General features: G+C 42.8%; 2 protein-coding genes across 2 annotated transcripts; one reads left to right on the top strand and one right to left on the bottom strand.

Moving 5' to 3' along the window:
• Positions 1-252: 252 nt before the first annotated feature.
• rnf180a (ring finger protein 180a) lies at positions 253-9,394 on the bottom strand. The gene is made up of 4 exons (XM_086206367.1): positions 7,319-9,394; positions 3,612-3,855; positions 2,505-2,630; positions 253-1,619 (listed from the first exon to the last, which is right to left on the bottom strand). The coding sequence occupies exons 1-4, from the start codon at positions 8,360-8,362 to the stop codon at positions 1,414-1,416; spliced, it is 1,620 nt and encodes a 539-aa protein (XP_086062493.1). The 5' UTR covers positions 8,363-9,394; the 3' UTR covers positions 253-1,413.
• Positions 9,395-12,012: 2,618 nt separating this feature from the next.
• htr1aa (5-hydroxytryptamine (serotonin) receptor 1A a) lies at positions 12,013-14,035 on the top strand. The gene has a single exon (XM_086206368.1). It carries the CDS (start codon positions 12,342-12,344, stop codon positions 13,623-13,625), a length of 1,284 nt encoding a protein of 427 aa, XP_086062494.1. The 5' UTR covers positions 12,013-12,341; the 3' UTR covers positions 13,626-14,035.
• Positions 14,036-14,045: the final 10 nt, after the last annotated feature.

Here is a 14,045-nt window from a genome sequence, read left to right on the forward strand (position 1 = left end):
GGGGGGTTCATTAGGTTTACATAATATAAGACAAACCTTTAACAAGTAGCCCAGTGCCAGATACACACACACACACACACACACACACACACCGTGAAAGTTACAGAGATAAAGCTGGACACTTGTGGTGTAGTTTTATGTTTGGTCATGATGTTGGTCTCTTATAGAGGGGCGCTCTGCACCACTCCATCCGTCTACAATGGCTTTTACTCCAAAATGTTCTAGAATACAGAACTATATAAACTGACTTGCAGATAACTGAAATAAACAGGCCATCAAGACAGATAGCGGGTTTGTTGAATACGAGATCATCCTCAACAAACGGCTTATAAATGACCTCATTACAGTCGTTATTGTAAAGTTTTACTGTTCCGATCTGCTTGAAGCAGGAAAGGAAACTAAAACTGGATCATTTTTGGTCACAACAAATACAAAAGATTGTGCTGAAATATTCCAGTTGCATATTTTTCCCTGAAATTTGTCAAAGTTTAAACCTGAATGTGAAATTAATGCCCAAAGACCTATGTAGGCTTATGTTTTCATTTCTGAACTTTATTTGCAATAACGCACAGTCCAAACAACACATCCAAACAAAAAAAACAATATAACAAATTAATAAATAACTCAAGTAAAATATAAAAAATCAAAAATTAAGGGACAAAAGCAAACAAGTGTCCTGTCGTTATTCACACAGTTCACAAATCTGTGAATTTTCAAGATGAAGAATGTTGCAGTAACTGGGAAAATGGAAGTTCCAGAACATCGTCCAATCCAAACCAAACAGCAAATGCTTTATCTGCTTCATTTAATGATGCATTAACAGAAAAATACTCCATCGCCTAAATTTAGATTTATTGTGGTTTTGTTTCATCAATGGAAATTATTTCAGTCCAAAGCCAGAGAGGAGCTTTAAGTAAAGCCTCAAAGTAATAACAAACATCACCTCTTGTTTTCCAGTGATGTCACTTGTTGTCTTGGAGTTCTGGGCCAGTAAACACAGTTGATGTGGTTGCAATTTCCAAATTTCTCATTAGATAATCAGATTCTGTAACGTTTGTTGTCAGTGAAAGCATTAAATGCTACAACAGCGTTGCCCAGGTGATGATGTTGATGAAAAAAAACTTGTCTGTATTCTGCTCTTAAAGCAAAAGCCTTACGATGGAGGACCTGTTATATTTACTCACCCTACACAGGAACAAGACATGTTGTGCAACTGTCATGTGCAGCATGTGGAGACAGAGAGCACTGGATGGCCAAACATCTCCCCATTTGAATCATTTATTAATGAGAAACAACATACTGTTGTTCTCCCCCACCTGCTTCACTCCTTGTCTCTACATTCAACCTGCTTCCCCCCCTCCACATACGTCTCATCTTATCTCCCCTCTTCTTCTCGGCTCCGTCTTTGCACTGTCAAAACGAGGGGAAGAAGAGGTAACAGAGGAAGCAGAATATGAAGAATCCAATGACCCAGTTGACTGAGTAGATGTAGATGATGACCATGTCCATGTCAAAGTGCCACCCTCGCGAATCGTCCTCAAAGTCCAGAGCATCCAAATGGTACCCTCCTCCGTGGGGGAACTGACGTCGAGCGATGGGGCTGGACTGCCTCTGGAAGCCTGAGTGGATGACAGATGGCATGTCTAAACCATTATATTCCTTATCTATCTTCTGCTGCAGTTAGAGCATTGTGTGTGTTTCCTATCGCTCCGTGAGGGCTTTTTGGACAAAGTTCTGTTCCAACCTGATATATGCTGTGTTCTGTATGTTCCATGTTCCACGGGTTCAAGTTGCCCTGCTGAGGTTTGTGGGAAACGTGGGATGTTTTAATTCTGTGTAAGCATTGTGGATAGTATGGGGGACGATCCTAAATCTAAAGAACACGGCGCTAACTGATGTTTGTGTTGTTCCATCATTCTTCTAGGAGTCATGGAGGGGGCAGGCTTCAACCTCATGCTGGACCACTGAAGGCTGTGATGCCTGGGTTGCAGCTAAACAGGAGGCCTGCACTAAAGTATGCATCTGAAAACATTAGGACGAGAAATGGGTGATACGGAACCAAAATCTTCATTCATATCTGATCATTTGATCTGTGTTTCAAGTCCGTTGTGCTTTGCTGGACAGATCTTATTTGCATACGGTGCAAACACTTTGGTTTTGATACTCAACATCCCCTGCAAACGTCTGTGAAGCCACGGACGACAGCAATGCCATTTTCTTTTGAAAAGTCAAACTATGAAGACAAGATTTGATTTTTTTTAAAATGTTGAAATGTGGAAAAATGTAGTTGCCCCATTAGGCCGCCGTGTGAACAATACAATACCCAACAAATCCCCTCCGGCTATTCATGTATTTAAGCAGGAAACACATGACTGAGGAAAGAGCTGCCCTTTAAATACTTTATGGTACATTTAATGTTGAACAACAGACCATTTTTCTTTCTTCTTTTCTTTCTTTTCTTCTCTTGATCCTTCCATCTATGCATGGGGGAATTAATTACTTACCTCCAAAGATTCGGAACAGCTTCCTGCAACTTGGGAGGGGCCATTTGGCACAACTTGCTTTCTGGAAATTCTGTTTTCGTGACATGTATTCCTTTGGGAAGAATGTCCTTGCTGTTTGGTTTAGCTCTGTGAGACACACATAAAATTAATATAAATTTTTTTTTTTTTAAATTGCACAATTTTAAGTGACACCTTCATCTCTCAGAGGCCTGGATATGTTTGATATAAATCCCCCAGATGAAGCATCACCAGACTCTCCATTTTCTCCTCCCGCCGCTGTTTCCATGTGACCTTGGCTTTGCTCATCAACACAAGAACCTAATCCACAATCTTCGTCACCTAATCACCGACAAGAGCCCTTAGTGCGTCTTCAGTCCTCATAAGCGCGGACCATTCTGCCTTTTTATGGCCACAGCAGCGTCCCTGCTGCTCATTTTCTCCAACATACATTTAGAAGTAGGCCAATGTGAGTCATCGAACTTCATCACTTATTCATACATTTTTTTTCTCCCCCCAAATCTAACTATGTCCTGTGTAATCAGTGTGAAGTGATCACACCACTTCAGAATATATCATTATATTGTATCATGCTGGATGTGTGACAAGTTTGTGTCAAGGCTTCACAAGGTTAGGCTTACGTACGCTGGTACTCAGCCTTAAACATCTGTTCTCAATACCTCCATGGAAAAGTAAAGGAAATCCACAGTAAAACTGTTATTTCCATCAACAACAACAACAACAAAAAGGCCACTGAATAAAAGTGTTGAGGTTGTGTTTGATTTCACGGCCAGAGTGACTCATCTGGTCAGAGCGTAACTAAAGGTCTACCCTGCTCCCTATTGGACATCTGCAGCTGGGCCCTCTGAAAAAAAACAGCAGCCGCTCAGTGTTGATGTTACAACCGACAGCAATAAAAGTCCACATGTTTCAAGAAATACACATTGTTGATTTTACTCTGAAAAGCAAGCGTTTTAAATCAAAGCAAAGCGTTTCTCATCCATCTCCTGCAATTCAGTCTGGATACTGAGTGGAGATTTAAGTCCAGGTGATTCAGCCTTTGAAAATGTGTGTATTGTACAGTAAGTGATCCCCTGCCCATTAGCTCACCCTTCTGAAAGAAGACATGCGTGATAACTGTTCTGCAGAGGGGGCAGGGGGTGTTGGTGGGGTTGTTCTTAGCCAGTGTCCTCAGGCAGGGTTCACAGAAGATGTGGTTGCAGGGTTGACACATGTAGGGGCTGAAGTAAACATCCAAACACACAGCGCAGATGTAACCTTCTTTGTCTCCCACGTTGACATCCTCGTCGTCCTCGCTGCTGCTGCTGCTGCTGGACAGGTTCCCCGTTGAACTCTGAGGGAACGCAGGAGAGACACATAATGGTACGTCAGCATCCATGCTGGCAGCGGAATAAACCTCTAGACCAGTCAGATCATTTGACCTTGCTTGCAAATGTGGTTTAAGTCAGCGAGTTAACAGCCACGTAATAAAACGATTTTGAGAAATGTTCATCAACATTTCTGGAAGTTCCTCATGTCACAAAACACATCAAATCTTATGTTTACAACCTGGAACCAAGAAATGTTTTACATTTTAGCTTGAAAAAAGACTAAAATGATTAACTGATTGGAAATTAATTTGTTTTGAAGCTTTAATATTGCAACTCTTTGTTAATCCCTCATGAGTGACTACTCTCCCAGGAACAGGACAGTAAAGATTGTCTTGTCTTTTTATGTATGTTGTGTGTTGCGTCTATGAACCTTTATTTTAAAAGATATAAATGAACACTCACAATCTGATCTCTTACATCTAGAACCATGAATCCCCACATGGATCCAGCTTCTCAGACAGAAAGATTAAAAAGAGTCTTCACCTTTCACAGACAAGGTTTTGAAACATATATATATATATATATATATATATATATATATATATATATATTTATAATCAGTACAATGTGCAACTGCACCAGCTAGGAATGCATATAAATACCTTCTTTTGTACCCTTTTGAGATGTATTTGACACCCACCTGCACGGCATAATATGTGTTGGGATGTGAGGGTGTCAGGTGTGAGTTCAGTGGAGTGAAACGCCCACCTGTTATATTGTCTCACATGCTGCTGTGAGGCATAAATACTATTTGTTAGAGAAAAAGAATTCAAGTCTGGTCTCCATCTAAACATCGTCCTCATATCTCACAGACCAAGTGTTTCATCTCTCCAGGTAGAATATTCAAGAGACGTGGTAATTTTTTTTCTTTTTTTATCGTATGACTCATGCATGCACTATTCTGCGATGTAGGAACATTTTGCTCCAGAGGGTTAATCCCGTGGTATTTTCAATCTAGTTTATATCCTTTACCACGTTACCTCTGCTGGAATTCCTCACATCTCCACACAGGATCCTCCGCACCAAACTGTCAACTAACTTCCCTTCTTCCAAATTCCAACTCATATGGGAGGATGTACCAAAACTTGTGGTGACAACAGTATCCCACACTTCGCCCTGAGATAACTTCCGTCAGGATTTGGTGCTATATAAATAAAAGTGATTCCTCAGACCTGTGTTGAAACACCCTCAGGGATTGATGCCTGAAGCTCCAGTTCTGAAAGAGCCTGGGGGTGCTTGTGGAGTAATTACCACCTTCTCACCCAGGATGAGCTCCAGGGACTTCCCTGTAGAACCACCCCTGCCTCCCAAGGTGTGTCATTAACACAGAAGAGCAAGCACAGAATGCACAACGGCAATGCAATTCTGGTAACTGAAGCTCTCTCCTGGCAACATGGAGTGTAACAAGCTAGCTTTGAATCTGTTTTATCCTCAAATGTACACATAACTTAAATCAACACAATTAAATCGCAAAAAAAAACCTGTAAAACAAATGAGTGAATTTTTTTTTAAAAAGATGCCACATTTAGAAAACAATCATTATCATTAGCAGCTAAAAAATCCCACCTCGACAATTGCGTAACAACACAACAGAGAATAAATAACTCCACAATTCAACAATTAAGCTGCTTCTTGTGGGAAAATGGATGACAACAGCATCCGAGTTGACCTTTGGCCAGTGTTCAGTTGCATAAGTGGGGCATTATACAAATAGAGTTCTAGCAAATGGTCTAAAACTGTTGTTTTCACAAAACAAGACAGCAAATCCAGATGGTTTCAGTTCAATCAGGGGCAATTCAGGAGCTAATTACGGAAGTTATATCCAGATTGGAAACCAGGCTTTGTGACCAGAGGCTGTCCTGAATATGCTGTGCAACTTTGAAGGAACATGCCAACTTTTTGGGAGATGCACTCAATGCCCATTATTTTTCTGAGCCGGACAAACAATTATTTATCATTCTTTCCTCTCCATGTGCATTAAAGAGATGCTGCTAGTTTGCTTAACTGCAACGAACCCTCCCAGTGGGGCAGTGAAGAAAATTGTTTCATAAGTCAAATCGACACTTTTTTTTAAATCCTAAAATGATACGTGCTTGCATTAGGAGAACTGCCACTGTGCTTAACATTCACGGCGAACCACACTTGGAAATGACCAGATGTTGTGTTGGGATGCTATGTGTTGTTTTGTGTTAAGCGTGCAGCTGGAGCGTATTCCCTGAAACTGTTAATCTCCAGAAAGGTAAAAAAAGCTAGGCAAGATGTCTACGGAGACAGGTGTCAAACTCTGCGGCGTACATGACAGCATTACTTTACATGCATGCTTTGTACACGGCTTCAAAACAGCAGGACACATTGTGTTAATGGGTAGCTTAAGATGTGTTAGTGGTGGTATTGTGACCTTTGGAGAGAGCTGAGCATGTTGAATCTCCATCAACAACTTCCTGGCACCAGCTCCATATCAAATAGCATGATCTTATCTCACGCCTTGCTCTGAAGAGAGACAAGACCTGCATGCGGAAAATCTATTCCTTTCTTGGCCCTTCCTTGATTACACTCATGGTAACTATGAGGGAGGGAATGTTGATGTAGGTGCGAAATCCTCCTTAGGTATTTCTATCAAGGTGGCAAATGTCATTTACACTCTTCCGCACAAACAAAACAACACGAACAAGATCATTTGGGCCCGACATGATATGAATGTTCCGGGTACAATATTAACAAGCCACCCTCAACAGAACATAACTATAAAGGAGGCATATATCCAACAGAAGGGAATCAGAACATGGATGTTATCAGTTACAAAGCTACTAATTCTATTCAGCTGTCAGCAGCAAGAATGATTTTAATCCACCAACATGACAGGAGATCCGTCGTAGCCAATCAAACTCGAATCTGCTCTTTTGTCTGGCTGGTTTTGAAGGGCTCTCCACGCAAGCCTCATCATGCAACTAATTCAGATGTAACCCCACTTTAAACTGCACTGACAATGGCTATTGAGATGAGCTGGGTGCTGATACGGCTGTCGAGAGTCAGTCTGGATGAAATGAGCAACACAGTCAAACACGCATGGGACGGTCATAAAAATGGCCGACATAAATACAGCGGACACTTTTGAGATATCAACGCTGGATTCTATCAAACACGTGACTTTTCTTTTTCAGTTTTGTGTCAGATTTCTTTCTTTCAATATAAATCAATTTATCAGGAAGCTAATTCAAGGTTGATATTGTCTTTACATCTCAGGATATAGAATGTTGGAGTTTACTGTGTTGAACTTGTTCTCTAACAGTCAGTATTACTATACTTTTGGCTTTACTGTATTCACTATCCTGCTGATGTAAACCAATAAATACTGCTCAGTGAACGCCCATAGTTAAGCCCATGGCCCGCAGCTGTAATGAATGCTGAGGAAATAATGTCATTCACCTGTCTGCTCTCTTGCAGTTGACTTTGTCTCCACCTCTCCTTCCTCCTTTGCCTCCTCCTCAGACACTTAATCCTGTTCCTCTCTCTTTTTGTCATCCTCCTCTCTCCAAAATGAACAGAAGGCAGCACCACAGCTGGGGTTAAGGTTTGACTCATCACTTCCATCACGCCACTGCGCCCTTCCTCACCCTCCGCCTCTTCCTCCCCATCCTCTTCCTCCTCTTCCTCTTCGTCCTCTCCCACCTCTGAGCTACGGACATGTGTCACAGTGGGATGGATTTGTGATGACCAGCCAATCCCGGCACCTGTCCTCACCTCTACCCAGAATGGATCAAGCTCTCTGAATGAAGTAGCTGGATTTTGTAGGTCCATAACAGATATCCGAGATGAAAGTCTCTGAGGTGATAAAGGTGTGGGCCTGGTTCGGATGGAGGGTTGGGGGAGAGCAGGAGACACAGACCTCATTGGTTGCAGTGGGAGCTGAGGGTTTGAAGTGGTGTTATTGATCCTGGAGCAGCCAAGACTGGAAGTTCTAAGACACAGCTGTCCTCTTTGCAAGTTGTTTGATCCCTCTGTATCTTCCATAATACCATTTGTCTGGATGTCAGAATTAGTGCCAGATAAACTTTCTGTGCTGTCTCTTCTCTGTCTGTCCTCGGCTCCATCTCCATGTGTGTCATTTCTGGCGGCCCTTCTGTGCCTTTGTTTTCCTCTTTCTCTGCCATCCTCCTGTCCCCCTGCTTGTTCAGCAGTCTGTCTTTCTTCTTCTCTGTCTTGATTTCCCTCTGTCCATCGTCGGCTGTTGTCCTCGCTGATGGCCTTTTTGTGGGATTTCCTTCCTGGAAGGGCAGGTCTCACCAACTGGTCCACACTGCTTGATCTTCCCTCGCCAACTAGATTTGCACTCCTCCGCCAAGGCCTTCCCGCCCTAAATTGCAGAGTGTCAGTGTCGTGGTTACTGTTCTCTCCACACGTATCCTCACTTCCATTGTCTACGGATTTATTTGAGCTATATACACCACTGGCCCCCAAATGGGAGCTCATGATGGCGCGTTCAAGCCCCTGATGTAGCTTCAACCAGCTAACCTGCTCTTTCCCTTATCATCATTCCCTCTCTGCCTCCCACTTCTTCTGGATCTATGGGTTTAAGCTAATTTTCAGTTTCAGGGACTGTTCCAGTGTAGAGGAGGTGAGCAGTGCAGCCCCTGTGAGCCCCCTGGGACATTCCACACTATTGACAAAGAAAAAGTCCCCCTGGTGAGCCCCCTTACAATAGATGCACTATTCATGGCCTCACTATTGTCCTGTGTGTAGAAAACACATTGCTATGCAACCACTGAACACACAAAAATAAGGTGAAAAAACCAGAGCAACATTTTTTCCCCTCATATCTACAATCGCAGTGTCAGCTTTCCGCCCTTTCGGGTTTGGAGAGGCAAAAGAGGGCAGGGTCAGTGGATGTGTGCATGTAGCTATGATAGAGAACACCATTCCTCTAAATTGTCTTTTCTTTAATGTTTTTCTTTGTTTCTTTGTTTGTTGCTTTGCATCATCTTTGCATCATCATTTCCAGTGCATGTCAGAAACTATTTGACGAAAAATGTCAGGATGGCACTTCGTATGGACAGGCTTCTTTATTATAGCAGTCCCAACAGAGTTTAACTTTATTAAATGTTGAGTTAGGATAAGGTCTCAAGATTTAAATGGTTTAAGTGTTTGAAGGCATCGCTTTCCTTGATTCACGTGTTGATTTATTTCATTGTTCATTTTTGAAACTGTGATTTGTGGTGTAATTGAACTGTATTGAATTAATAGTGTGGCTAATATTTTAATTCATGTTAAAGTTAGAGAAAAAATGTGGGATTTCCCAGTGGTGTGCCTCATGGTTCTGTATCAGGTCCAATAATATTCACTTTATATTTACTTCTCTTAGGTTATTTTACTGGCAAATTTGAAGGTGTCTCGTATCATTGCTCTTTGGAGCCTGTTAAATCTGGTTTGTCTGTTTTGCACAATCGTCGAATTCCCAATATAGAGTCCCTATCCTCAGTTGTTTGATATAATCATAAAAACCTTTTTTATATTTGGTCAGACTATTAAAGTGTTACATATTTCCTTCATTTAATAAATGGACACTGGTCTGTTGTAAGGTCAAGGTCTCGAGATGATCATTCATGCTTTTATAGCATCTTGATTTGATTCCAGCAATTTTTTTTTCCACGTTCCAAGTCAACCCTGAGCTGTCTTTAAACGTTTGATAAAGTCCAGCAGGATGACTCATGTCAGACAATATTATCCTCTGCATTTTCATGTTTTTATTTTCACATCTATTGCCTTGTATGGGTTCCTGAGCGCATGTGTGACGCGCTTCACCTTTGTATCACTGTGTCCTGTTTTAATTTCTCTGATATTTGTTGCATTTTAATGATTAATTTCATTCTTCTGCAGCACTTTCTGAACTTGCTGCCAAACAATAAACTTTACTTACTGACACTTCCTTCCTTAAGTAATCTTTCTCCACCACCACAGCCATCACCGAGGCAGCAAAACGCTTGTTGCACAGCTGATTGATGAGCCTATCAAGACACTTATGTCCAGCATTGAGGCTGTCAGGGAACTTCAGTCCACTGATTCTGCCAGTAGAGAAACCGTCTGCCAAGTCATTCTTCAAATGTCTGATGGCAGTGTGGAAGAGCGCTTTGGCAGGAAGAGTAGCAGCAGGTCATAAAAGTCCCAAAAAAGACGAGGGCTATCAAGGACAGCAGTGCTACTTCAGTCACACCTGAGCTCTTGCTCTCTGCCGCTCAGCTGTCACACTACTGAACAGGTCATTTCCATCACAGTACCCTGCACAGGGAGTAGATGCCCTCTATCGTGACATCTGCCCTCTGGTGGCTGTAATAATTACGACCCTTGCAAATGTGATGACATTTGTTTATAGCAACAGAGTCTATCAGTAGATGGGTCAAAGACACACAAGTTGCACATTTCTGTGTGTACAAACATTTTGTCTTTGTAACCATGACAAGGAAAGACGCAGGACGTTTTAAGTGTTCCCAAGCAAAATCTTCTGCAAACCAAAACACATCTTTACCATGTTTTGTTTTGGCAGCTATGAACAATATGTGATATAATCTCCCATTAAAAATAATTTAAGCCTTATATTGAGTTTTGTATGCTGTTCTTGCCTGTCCCTTGGGATAAAAACAGCCAACTGAATTGTGTGACAACACCAGGTGCCTCTGCCGCTGGTTAAGGGGCTGGGACACCACATGAGAAAAGATTCAACTCTATATCTTCTCATCTGGTGGGTGAAATCATTTGGTTGGGGAGCCCATCACCCCTTGAGACTGTGACTAATTATCAGGAGGAGGTGAAAAATTCACCAAGTCATCAGTCCAGGGACTCTTGAGATGAAGTTTAGTTTCCTCCAGGATTCTCTGAGACTGATGGACATCCAGTATTCCCCCAGGGTGTCAAACTGACTGGCAAATGATCCTGAATTCCTCCACCACCTCTGCCATCATGAGACTCTCGGTCCAGAGTCAACAAATATCCCCCAATGGAAAGACAGTAATATTTGCTTTCAGTAAAAACAGTGTCATGATTCACGTCTCTTAACCACATGCTTGATTTTTTTTGATGAAATAGTTGTGGCTTTACTGAACCACAAACTAAAAAGGTACAGAGAGATTCTGCAGTTTTCTATGGAACCTGAATGCAGCATTGCTCTCCTCAGCAGCTGCTGCTGTATTTGTCTTTGACAGGTGACACTGTTCAATTACATGGACAAAAGAATGAACTCAAAAATGTCAGTCCATTAAAACATGAATGTAACAGCACGTGATATCAACACCACTGATATGCAAAAGCTGCATGTCCTATGCCGAAATGATAAATGAACAAATGAACACCTCCTTGGAAAAATGAGAAGAGAAAAGCTTATGTTTTTATTTTCGTTTTTGTTGCACATCTCATTTTGTACTTTCAAATTGAGAAGTGCATGATTTACCCAGCCTTATTGTTCCCAGTTTGAAGGTTTGAAATTGCAGTTCTTTCAAAAACTATCTAAATTTGTTCCATATCCTTTTTATATTTGCCTTTCCTTTTAAAAAAAAAAAAGAAGAAAGAAAGCATTAACCATCCCGACTTTTAAAAATATGACGTATTTCTATTAGACCCCTAAACACTGGCATTACCCTACCAAGTGAAGCGCCTGGCTCGTAAGCCTGGTACTTAGAAGAGCATTAGTGGATGCAATGCCGGCTGAGGACAGCAGATGGCAGCAGCTGTCCTTTCTGGATTAACGGCGCTGTCCCTGGTCCTGAAACTACCGTTCGCTCTGGTTACTCTCCTTCCTCTCCAGTTTGGCTCAATATGCAATGTTGCGTCTTCCAACACTCTGTCTGTATACTTTCTCCTTTGTTAATGTCATACAATCTGTTTTAAATCAACAAATGTTCAGTCAATATATCCATTTTCAGAAACCCGCCGACTTTTCTAATGAATCCGTTTGTAGTTCTGTCTGACACTTACCCTCAGATTTGTAAACCGAAAGTGGCCACAGAATTCTGTACTCACTAAAGAGTAAAAGAAAGAAAGAGAGAGAGAAACGAGAGCTCGCATCGTCGTCGGCTGTCTGCAGTGAAAAACGGAGCAACAAGGAGAGCAGAGGCACTAAACTCCAGGGCGACCTCCTCGCAGTCTGACGTACCCAAAGCTGCTGGTATAAATGAATTCACCTCGTCACCAAGCTCAGATGATTCGCGGTACCAGTGAACGCAATCGGCTGTCAAGACTCGCGAAATACAACACACACAACCCCTCTGACACACAGACACACACAAACACGTCTGCGTCATGCGTCCTAAGAGCGACGGCACGAGCTCGGTAACTCCGATGGACCCTGGTAAGACGCGCAGCAGCAGCAGCAGTCTGAGGGACTGACTGTGTCCTGCTTATCTGCCCAGCTGCGTGTCCCCCCACGGTTTTGGAAAAGTTTCTTTCTGAGTTTGCTCAAATTATGGATTATACAGCAGCAGCCAGCAGCAACGACAGCAATGCCACCAGTGGTTATCCTGCCGGGGTAGACGTGGTTACCGACTGGGACGGGGGTGAGAATGGTACAGGGTCTGGGTCTCTCCCAGATCTGAAGCTGAGTTACCAGGTAATCACCTCTCTGCTCCTGGGGGCCCTCATCCTCTTCTCCATATTTGGCAATGCGTGCGTCGTGGCAGCCATCGCCCTGGAGAGATCTCTCCAGAATGTGGCTAACTATCTGATCGGGTCTCTGGCCGTGACAGACCTCATGGTGTCGGTACTGGTTCTGCCAATGGCAGCCCTCTATCAGGTTTTGAACAAATGGACTCTGGGGCAGGAGATCTGTGATTTATTCATCTCCCTGGATGTACTGTGTTGCACATCATCCATCCTGCATCTGTGCGCAATAGCCCTGGACAGGTACTGGGCTATAACAGACCCCATTGACTATGTAAATAAACGGACGCCAAGGAGAGCTGCGCTCTTGATTAGCGTGACTTGGCTAGTTGGTTTCTCCATCTCTATCCCGCCTATGTTAGGCTGGAGAAGCGCTGAAGACAGGGCGAACCCCGACGCCTGCATCATCAGCCAGGACCCGGGCTACACCATCTACTCCACTTTTGGGGCATTCTACATCCCTCTAATCCTCATGCTGGTACTGTATGGGCGAATATTCAAGGCTGCTAGGTTTCGAATTCGGAAGACGGTTAAAAAAGCAGAGACAGCAAAAGTGTCCGATAAGTGCATGACTGTGTCTCCGGCGATCTTCCACAAGAAAACCAACGGGGAGCTCGGAGGCAGATGTTGGAAGCGCTGCGACGAGTCAAAACCCAGCTCTCCGTGCGTAAACGGCGCAGTGAAGCACGGAGAAGAAGGCGAGTCACTGGAGATTATAGAAGTTATCAGTAATTCAAAGACGCATCTGCCTCTACCAAACACTCCACAGTCCTCGCATGGCTACGAGAACATGAATGAAAAGAATTCCGGGGCAAAGAGGAAGATTGCGCTGGCCAGGGAACGTAAAACGGTGAAAACACTTGGGATCATTATGGGAACTTTCATCTTCTGCTGGCTTCCCTTTTTCATCGTGGCATTGGTGTTGCCTTTCTGTGCAGAGAGCTGCTACATGCCTGAGTGGCTGGGCGCAGTGATAAACTGGCTGGGCTACTCCAACTCTCTCCTCAACCCCATCATATATGCCTACTTCAACAAAGACTTCCAAAGTGCTTTCAAGAAGATTATAAGATGCAAATTTCACAGGCCGTAAATCATCCATAGTGAAAACGTTTGTGCTCACTTCTGACATATATAACTGACAGCAGGTAATGTTCACTGACTGTATGGAACAGCAAAAACAACAACAACAACAACAACAACGACAACAAACAGACTAATTCAGGGAGAGTCTCTTTGCTGTGTCTTTGAGGACAGTGTAAAAAAGAATATTGTGGCCTCTGATGAAAGGAGTCAATACAGGAATTTAATGTACACGCTCATGTTTATTCAGTGTTGTACCTACAGTATATAGCCTATATGTGGCAGTCATCACTGTATTGCCATGCGAGACGTGTCATGTGCTAATTCCACTGCATTTTACCATGAGACACGAGGGGGTTTCAGTCCCTTACATCATGAGCTTTGTAGCACTGAAACAATAAAAGCAATCAAAGTTTGAAATATGAGTCCA

The sequence above is a fragment of the Aulostomus chinensis genome, chromosome 6 (genome assembly GCF_037954235.1).
Source record: "Aulostomus chinensis isolate RoL2024-O1b breed Wild chromosome 6, RoL_Achi_v1.0, whole genome shotgun sequence".
In the NCBI taxonomy this organism is placed as follows: domain Eukaryota; kingdom Metazoa; phylum Chordata; class Actinopteri; order Syngnathiformes; family Aulostomidae; genus Aulostomus; species Aulostomus chinensis.